At 38.5% G+C, this 10,240-nt stretch overlaps 1 protein-coding gene across 2 annotated transcripts in view; it reads left to right on the top strand.

The window, feature by feature from the left end:
• Positions 1–10,029, top strand: part of LOC108974980 (laminin subunit gamma-1) — a 10,522-nt gene extending 493 nt beyond the window's left edge. For both annotated transcript variants that reach the window (XM_018943157.1, XM_018943156.1), the window contains exons 2-8: positions 814–1,155; positions 3,830–3,968; positions 5,751–5,909; positions 6,106–6,297; positions 8,187–8,247; positions 8,375–8,505; positions 8,653–10,029. In XM_018943157.1, the coding sequence (XP_018798702.1) occupies positions 1,024–1,155; positions 3,830–3,968; positions 5,751–5,909; positions 6,106–6,297; positions 8,187–8,247; positions 8,375–8,505; positions 8,653–9,710 (1,872 nt within the window). In that variant the 5' untranslated portion in view covers positions 814–1,023 and the 3' untranslated portion in view covers positions 9,711–10,029. The remainder of the gene's footprint in view (positions 1–813; positions 1,156–3,829; positions 3,969–5,750; positions 5,910–6,105; positions 6,298–8,186; positions 8,248–8,374; positions 8,506–8,652) is intronic.
• Positions 10,030–10,240: the final 211 nt, after the last annotated feature.

Below are 10,240 nucleotides of genomic sequence, written 5' to 3'. Positions count from 1 at the left end.
AACTAGTTGATAACAATTTGATTAAGAAACTGTAATTCATAAATAATAGAAATTCGGCAAAAAAATTTCTGCATACATACATACACGTTATATACTAACACTAGGATATATATGTATGCTCTGACTTGAACTAGTTCTACTGACTTTGTGTCATAAAATTAATGGTTTTGAAAACATGCTACTTAGTAATTAAAAGTGACCTACTTCCAATAATTACATCGCTGGCTATAAGTTACAGAATGCAAGCATTTTAATAAATTAAAAAAAAAATATATATATAATAAAAAATTATTAAAAAATTCATTAAATTATTATAAATGTGTAAAATTTTTCTAAACATAAACTTTCATGTCCACATTTTGCTACAAATTCAAACAGTATTTTGTGTACTTGTCCATTATCACGCTTACGTTTGTGGCGCACTTGTGACTTGTCATCGAAATTTCTCCCAACGCCTATATATTGCAAGCTGAAAGTGCTTTATTTCTTGTTTTTTTTCTGTCTTTTGTTATTTCACTTTTTTCGCGTTGGATTCTTTCACTTTTTGTTATTGTCCACTTGACCGGTGTGCGCGCGCAGACGCACTTGTAGTTTCAACAGCGACAGCGCGTTAAACGGCAATTTCGTATGCTTTGCGACGCTTCTTTTTCGCTTTCATATTGCACACAACCATATGTATGTAAACATATGTATACAAACATACATATATATAAATACTTGTATGTCACACATAAAACACGGAGCAGCTAAGCTGACATATATATTTAGCCGGTTTATTTATTTATTTCATATTATTATTTATTTACTTTTAAGCTTTATATTTTACTATTATATGTATGTACATGCATGCATACATGAAAATTTAACAAAAACGAAACTTTTATTTGCCACTATTTGGATCTGTGCCAGAAGAAAGTGTGATTCGTGTGATAAGCATTTCATAACAAAATAGTGCCGCACATTTTAGTACAGATATTTTTGCTTACGTAACAATTGACTTACATGTGATTACAAAAACAAATTATGTCTTGCAATTGGCTAATATATTTGGCTTATTTCCTGTTGGCACCTACTCTACTGCCAGCGGTTACGTATCACAGACGCAATTATGACTTGAGATATGGCAACTCGGACGTGCCGCAATGGAAGCAAAGAGTGAGTTGTGCTCAATTAATCAATATTATACTTAAATAAGTAAAGAAAGGCCAAATTCGAATCTAAGCAAATTTTTTATACTCTCGCAAATTGTAAGGATTAAAGCAAAGAAAGAACTCATTATGAATTTTTCGAAGAAACCGAATCTATAAAATATACCGGAGGTTCGAAAATGTTTTTATTAAGTTTATGTTAGCTAATGTATTTTATTGATTCGATTGTACCCTAAACACACTACTATCCGGAAAACATTTCAAGAACATCCACTCCGAGAGCAGAACTATTATACAGCCAGAGTGGAATGCAAGATATCCATGGAACTACTAGCTCAAAGCAGGTGGGAACGTGTAGACATTTTCTTCTTTACTGTCTAGCTTTCGCCAGACTAATTTTTTCGGCCTCGGCCTTGGCCTCCATATTTTCTACGATTTCGGCAAATTGGCTGGAGCTATCAGCCATGGTTTTTGGTATTTCAAACAACAGAAAAGTTCATAGCAATTTTAAATAAAAATTGATTTTTCCACCAAAATTCGAAGTTAGTCATTAGCGAAGGTAATACACCGATTATAATTATCTATCTTTCCTTATTATTTGTGTTATACAATTAGTGCTTTGCTTCAAAATAGAACTTAGAAATCCGATCCGTGGAATATGTTTATTCGAGGCTCGATGCTGTATTCGTTATAATTGATTTTCGATATGGCGAATCGGTCGTTTTGGACTTTTACTGCCCCTACTGTCTATAAAATATATTTAAAGTTTCCGCTGTGAATTTTCACATATCAATAGGAAGTTAAATCTATCTATTAAATATAAAATCAATACTACATTTTTAAGCTCTGGTATACAGGAGTTGAATGTTACATATATTATGATATGTATAGAATAGAATGTCTGAGGGAGCTCCGGTTTAAAGCCGATAGATGACGATTTGAGATGAGATATATATTTTATATTTTTAAAATCAAAGAAACAACAACCAAAATATATAATCCTGAGCGGTGCCAGAGTGATTATACAGTAAGACGCCGCGTAGGATACGTGCCATTAAGGTAGAGCGTAATGCTTAACCCTGTTTCGCTATCTTAACATATAAATAGCGGAGTTAGGGGAAAATTGATAACAATTTGATTAAAAAAATGAAACCAAAGAATTAGTTCTTATACAACCACAAATAATATTAACGAATATTCTTATAACAAGTAAGGCAGTGCTAATTGCGGGTGCAACACAATATTTTATTTTTTCGCAGCTATAACAATTCCGCATTTGTCTGGAAATGTGGGGACATCATTTCAAAAGAACTCCTTCAGCTAAGCATCCAACAATGAATCAATTGATACCCTGTTCTGATGGGAATCGTATCATAGTGATGGCGTTCTGCAACGACCGGAACAACTTGAAGACCTATTTGAAATAAAATAAATTGAATTTACCGAAAAACCCATTTGTTCAGTTTTTTTTTTTTTTTTAAGTCCAGTGTACTTATAAATGATCGGGATGATGAGACGAGTTGAAGATGTTAAAAAATACATAAAATTTTTCATCCGACAGGTATGAGTCTGCTTTATAGGTCTTATAAGTGTCAAAAGTGGACGATGGGTACACCATCGCCCAAATTTAAAGGAAATCACATATCTCGGAACCTGATCGATCGATTTCAACCAAACTCGGTATATAATATTGCCCTGACAACTCTATGTTACAGAGGGAAAATGAGATAGAACTTTGCTCAAGTAATTCAAATCAAACCAAAAGTGTCTAAGCCCCCAAATACCGGAAATGTAGACGTAAAATAATTACAATTTGGAGAGAATTATTTCCTGATAATAGTACGTATTAGTGTAGAAAATACAGTGAATCAGCTTAATACTTCCCGTGACCCATATATTCTTAATATAAATATTTTCGAACATCCGGGCGACTTTATACCGCATTTCTCGCCCAATATGTGAGTTATCTCAATGAAAAAGATAAAAAGTATTTTAGAAATATTAGTGTATCTTTGTGCCTAAAAAATGGATATAATTGGGGAAAGCTTTACCCATCCCCTTTATAATTAGTATTAGGATTTTCAAACACCCGGCTGACTTTAATTCATATTTCGTTTGGCGATTGTATGTGAGGTGTCTTAATGAATCCCTGGGAACATTTTACTACCTGTGGTATGTTTATTGAATTAGAGTTGGTAAAAAATAGATCAAATCGTGTCAATACTATCTGCAGAATACCTAATATAAGAGCTTCAAAATTCCGGCAAAATTAAATAAGCGTATAATATACTATAGTTTAATGCAGAAAATATGTAAATATGGTCTTCGAATTACTCAAATTCCCATATTTTATGCCGAATATAATATGTAGGTCAATATATGAGTTATATGCCATACTATAATATATAGATATATACACAGTATATAAAATTGCTTGAATTTCGATCCTTTGGCTGACATTTCGCACTTTAAGGTATTTCGCTGACTTTGCTCCTGGAAAATTGTGGAGTATATAATGTCTGGTAACACCCATCCAACAACAATCCTCCTTACTTGTCATTTATTATTTCCTGTAACATTTCCTGATAAAATCAGATGTCAACCATTTTTATTAAAGTCGATATTAAGCATACCGCAAAATTTGTTAATTAATTGCAGTTCTTTTGAATTACAATTCACAGGCATGTCAGAAGACTCAAAGGGAGAAAATCAACTTGCATTACATTTGCGATGAGAAGGGTAATGTCAAATGTCTGCCCGGCTGGCAGGGCGACCTGTGTCAAGTGCCACAATGTAGAAAAGGATGTGATCCCATGAACGGTAAGGCGAAAGTGACAAATTCGAAAGCACTAAGCGAATTTTTAATTTGTTAATATTAGTATTTTACTTATGCACGTAGTGCTAGATATATTGTATTACGTTCAAATATTAAGGTCACTCATACGCCAAGTCGGCAATAAGCAAATATCAAATTTAGTTATGTATTGACTATTAATTTACGCTAAAAATTCCTATTTATATATTGAAAATTTGTTCGCGGTAAATTCTTGTTTCGATTAATTGATATAAAGTAAGGTCTTTTAAGGCAATCCGAAATCTTTCAAAAAGGATTTCGCATAGTTAAAGAATACATTTGTTACAGGGTATTCAGTTTGTAGTGTAGTGTAGTTGCCTGTGGCCTTCAGGCAGAGTTTCTACTCCACCTTAAATGATTGTTTTCCGTTCTATAAACGTGTATGCTTTTCCCGGAAGAAAGTTGCAATATAACCCGAATTTATCTGCTTTGCGAATTTGTACTGGACATAGTCCAAATTCCTGAATTTTAGTTTTGTAACTTAGTTTTGCACTAAGTGTCGGTTGCAAACATAATTATACTCTTGCAATATGTTGCCGCAGAGTATTAGAACGAGTGATCCAAGTACAGGCAGTGAAGAAAATATAGTAGCCGTAGCTGAGTGTGTACATGAGGACCGTGGCGAGTCGATTCGATGACGTTGGCTGCAACTAGGAGTGACGTATGGAACGTCTTGGCACATTTTACGCGCAGATCTTAAATTGAAAGCATACAAAATGCAGCATTTGCAAAAAATAAAGCCACGTGACCTTCCCAAGTGACATCGCTACGCTTTATAGACTCTTGAAAAGTTCCAAGAGGATCCGCCGTTTTCGAGCCAAATTTTGTTAAGCGATGATTCTCATTTCTGGCTGAACAAATATGTAACTAATATGTAGACAGGCAAAATTGCTGCATTTGGGTTGAAGAGCAACCTGAAGGGGTTCATGATATGCCAATTCATCCAATTATTCAAACAATGATTTGGTGTGGTTTGTAGGCCGGTGGAATTATCGGTCTATATTTTCACAAAAGATGCCGGTAAGAACGTAAGAGTCAATGGCGACTGTTTGGCGCCATTATAATCGACTATTGCCTGTATTGAAGCTTATGATCTCGGCGACGTTTGGTTTCAACAAGACAGCACCACTTCCCACACATCGTATCAATCAATGTATTCATTGAGAGAACACTTCGTTGAAGAGGTAAATTCACCTTTCGGGCCGTCGATTGGCCACCAAGATCGTGTGATATCACACCGTTCGACTTTTTCCTGTGGGAATATATAAAGCCTAAAGTTTATGCGGACTATCCCGCTTTGATTCAGGCCTTGAAAATGGGAACGAGAACAATTCAAGGGATGTGTTCTGTCAGAAGTTTATTTTGAAAAGTTAAAAAAATCAATCATATTTTCGTTCGAAAAATAATACATTAAACTTAAGGACTTAAATGGTTATGTATATCTTCTCCATATAAAAATATAAGCTCTCTTAAAATAATGAATTATGAAAGAAGTTTAGAAATATTCATCAACACTGCAATTATCGTGCTTAACGACAATGCCAACAACACCTAACCGATTTTATCATTTTTAATCCATTCTGGCATCTTAAATGACAACACCCTGCCAAAAGCAACCAATTAATAATTGCAAGCAAGCCACAGGCTTCCACAGTTTTATTACCAAATGCTAGACTGCACACACCTCACACACACACACACATACATACATACATGCATATAAATGAAAAGATTTGTTCTTCTTTCAGGCTACTGCCAACGTCCGGACGAGTGTCGCTGTCGCATCGGTTATACGGGTGAATTCTGTGAGCGTTGCATACCACTGCCGGGCTGCCAACATGGCTACTGCAATAAACCGTTCGAATGCATTTGTAAGCCCGGCTGGGATGGTCTCTTTTGTACCGAACGTAAGTAAGGACCTACGCAAAACGCCACTACAAATCAGAATTTATGCCTCAGATATTTCATATTAAAGCAAAAATTTGTAGAGGGGCCATTCTCTACGGTGCAACGGCAAATAAATATTGGCTACTTGCTTGTTGAAGTTGCACCGAAAGTCATTGGTTTTTGTGTTTTGTTTTGTTTTGGTTTTGTTTTTATTAGCCACCTGCCGTTCTGGTTGTCACAACACACGCGGCTATTGTGAGGCGCCCGGTGAGTGTCGCTGCCGCCTGGGCTGGGCGGGGCGCAATTGCAGCGATTGTGCCGTGTTGCCCGGCTGCCAGCGTGGCACATGTCAAAAGCCACTCGAATGCAACTGCCTGCCGGGCTATACAGGGCTACTCTGCCAAACAGGTGAGTGCGTTCCGGTATACGATGTGTATGTGTGAGTGTGTGTGTGTGTGCCATTTTCAATGTGTGTCAATGAAGAAGTGGCCGGGTGGCAGAGTTTTTATTGAAAATTAATTGAAAAATACCGTAACTGATCGTTTTGGCAGCAAAATTGTTGTTGTGGCACCTGGGCGTGAAATTTCGTAATGCCAGCTTGCTATTTATGTTTCGTGTATTAAACGACGAGCATTGTCATGTGGTCAGTCGTCGTTCAAATATTTAATATTTTGAGTTCTTATTTGAGAGGTATGTAGTGTCTATGAGATGTTTCAATGCCTTACTGTGACTCGAAATAGTTTTTAGCGGAAATCATCCTTAACGGCAGTACGATTTCATATGCCTCCTTAGTTAATGAACTAAATGACCCATATTCCATAACTTCCATCTCCATCTAGTCCTAAGAGCAAGGCTTTTTGAATGCACCTACCTCATGAACCGAATTTCTATCTGCGAACCGCAACCAAATCTATCATCTTCCGAATTGGATCGTTATTGGTAAAAGCGGATCACGACTAGATCCAGCGCAATACGTTGCCAAGTCAGGGGTGACTGTCATGAAGGTTTTGTTGGATTGGCAGGGAATCGTCTACTGTGAACTGATCCAGACAAACTGTGGAAAATCTGGAAATCGAGCTTATGCTATCAAAAATCCGTCCGAAGAAAGTAATCGAAGAAGCAATTTACAGCTTTAGCAAATGTAAGAGCAACTCTGTTCCAGACACATCAATAGTGACTCAAAAGAAACTTGGGGCTTGTTTGTTATGCATCCACCTTATAGTCCGGAAATAGAACCATCGAAAAATTCAACTCTGAAGGAGCTTGTGCACCAAGTCGGAGGTGACCTATACTACATCACCTCGGAGTTGTCGTATCATTCGACCTTCACGGCCTTTCCAACTTCTGGACTGGTTCCTATACTACATCACCTCCGAATTCATTCGTCCTGGCCTTCATGACCTTACCAACTCCTGAACTGGACTGAAGATTCGGCATGAACTGCGATTGGTAGTTCGGCTTGAACCCTGGGCCGGTGGTTGCGACATTTTGGCACTTGAGTATGCTGAGGTGAAACTCATCAGAAATAGCTCATGGGCTCCTGTCGTAAACTGCTGTTCCGCATGTCAGGCCCCATCATGATTTAGTCGGTCTGATAGCCTGCCACATAAGGGCGTGCGCCAACCCCTTTCTTTGCACGTACCTTTGAAGAAAAGAAGAGTGGTGAGGTGAAGGTAGGTCGGAACCGATACCCAGATCTATCCGTGCGAGTGTAGGAGCTAGTTTGAGGGAACTGTCATCCGCCAAGACTAGTAAACGAGTCAGTGGAGCCTCTGTCTCAAGTACAGCAAAGCTAGACCCACTAAGGAAGGAAAAAATGGGGCAAATCGGTAGGAACCTACTTACCACTGGAAATGCATTGTACTAGCAGAGACCCAGGCATCACTATGGACACAAAGGGTGTAAATAGGAACCGGCCAAGAAACAGAAATCACATCGACGTTTTCAGCTAAAAATTTGGAGCGCTACGGTGGTAGTTAGGCTGAGCGAGTAACTGTTACGCCAGTATGCTAGAGTGGGTCAGAAGGATGTTGAGCGAAGAAAGTGTTAGTGAAGCAAATGAACAGGACGTGTCTCAAACGTCAGTCAAACGGCAAAGATCGCATGAGGAAGAAGAGTCTCTTGGTAGGAGGCTACATGCGAGAATTGCACGAAGATGGAATTTGAACAAACACTTTCTTGCTGGGTATGTGCGTATGAGTGAGAGACAAGTATGAATGTGTGAGTTCAAAATTGTGTCTCTCCACGCTTTTTTCTTTATTTATACAATTTTCGGTATTTTCATTACATTTGTTTAGCTATTTGTGCTGCGGGTTGTCACAAACAGCGTGGATACTGCACGAAGCCAGGCGAATGCCGGTAAGTTTATTGTACCAAAACAAAAAATCCAAACCAAATTATTGAATTATTGTGCAGCCTTATGCATGGCGTATATGTACTCGTTGATATTATTTCACATGTTTTTCTTTTTGTTTTTTCCGTTCAGGTGCAAAGTTGGCTGGACCGGACCGAACTGCGATCAATGTTTTGCCTATCCCGGCTGCGTGAATGGCGACTGTGAGCGACCATGGGAGTGCAATTGCAAGCCCGGCTGGGGAGGCATGCTCTGCGATGAGAGTGAGTAGTTGTGTTGCAGTTGTGGCTGTCAGTGGCAGTAGCAGCAGCCAGCAAAATCAACAGCACAGACGGATGAAAAATAATATTTATTTACGCATATTATTTTATACAAATTTTTCAATATTTTTTTTTTCTGCTTTTTGTTAGAGTTGACGTATTGCGACGAGCACCCGAATACTTGCGAGAATGGCGGACGCTGCATAGCATACACCAAGGATGACGGCAGCTATCGCTGTGACTGCAAACAGGGCTATCTGGGCAAAAACTGCGAGATTTTAGATGAATTCATGCTGACCTCAACGTCACCGCCGCGCATCACACCGCCACCAATGACCAGTTGGGGCGAAGAAGACGCCGCCGATAAGCTAAATGATGATGATGACGACGATGACGGGGATAACCGCGTAGGCAGTGATTATCAGCTGGGGAATCACAAAATGCAACAAAATAACGTTGCAACAACAACTACTGCAGTAAATGGAAATATTGCCGGGAACAGTGCGTTGGTAAAGCCATTAGGGCCTCCAGCAACGCAACTGAATGGCGGAACGGTAACAACGTTGTCTGCCGTTGACAAGATGACAAATTTAAATGACACTAAATCCATTGTGGCCCATGATACTAATAATATTAAGCAGCCAGCAGCTGCTGTGCAGCCGACTGTGTCCGTCCCATTGCCACAAGCGGCAAGAAATACGTCTGACATGCATGTGCAAGCAGCAACAGCAACAAATTCAACAACTACAATAACGAGTAGCCGTACTCATTTGAATTTAATTAATGCCACAGTATCGGCTTTAAGCTCCCACGTTGCATTGCCGGCAATGCCAGGCCGAGAAGCAGACGAAAATAGCACTATTAAAGGCTCCTCTCCAGCCGACCGCACACACAGCAGCACAACACCGGCCACACCTACTGCCATCTCTAGTCCCATACCGATTCCATTGCATTTCCTGGATTCAACCTACATGCACAACAAAGTCACACAGACAGCTGCAATGGTTAATTCAAATTTAGCCGCTCTTTCCGGTAATAATGCAGCCGATGAAGATGCTAATCAGGATGAATACGAGGAGGACGGCGAGGACGAAGATGATGACGATGAAGAGGCTGATGATGAAGACGATGACGAGGAGACTGATGATGATGATGACGACGCTAGTGTTGATGACTTAATACCAGATGTCCTTAATAGTGTCGCCTAGTTGACTTAACAGGCCTACACAGGATTGTGGCTTTCCTTCGGCTGACTGACACACGCTTTCGATTAATTACTCATTACATCGGTTACTTGTGTACAAACTGTGTGTATGACTTTGTATTTGCATAGTGTTTCTTATTTAATTAGTCAGTCACATATGTTAACCGTCGAACGCATGTTTGCATTGAGCGCTAGCAAATATGTGCTGTTATTATTGTGCAATTAAGATTAGAAAATTCAATTACTTATTGTATTTATATATATAATCTCGTATATGCATGCAAATTTTGGAATATTTATTTATTATCTAATATAAGATTATTTTGTAGAAATTCCTTGTTTTCATTTCAAATAATTTTACTGTAACGGTAAATATAAATTTATATTTAAAATAAGCAGAAATCTTCCACAAATAATGAAGTTTCCATACAAAAAGTTTTCGCTGATAATTTCAGTTGTATGACAGCCATTAAAATTAGAAATTGCAGCGCTGACTTTGGAGACTATTCTACTCCGAATTTATTTTGTCAGACC

The sequence above is a fragment of the Bactrocera latifrons genome, unplaced genomic scaffold (assembly GCF_001853355.1).
Source record: "Bactrocera latifrons isolate USDA-ARS-PBARC rearing strain unplaced genomic scaffold, ASM185335v1 scaffold_6, whole genome shotgun sequence".
NCBI classification, from domain to species: Eukaryota; Metazoa; Arthropoda; class Insecta; order Diptera; family Tephritidae; genus Bactrocera; species Bactrocera latifrons.
The sequence above is the reverse complement of the archived record's forward strand: the minus strand, read 5'-3'. Positions and strand labels throughout refer to the sequence as shown.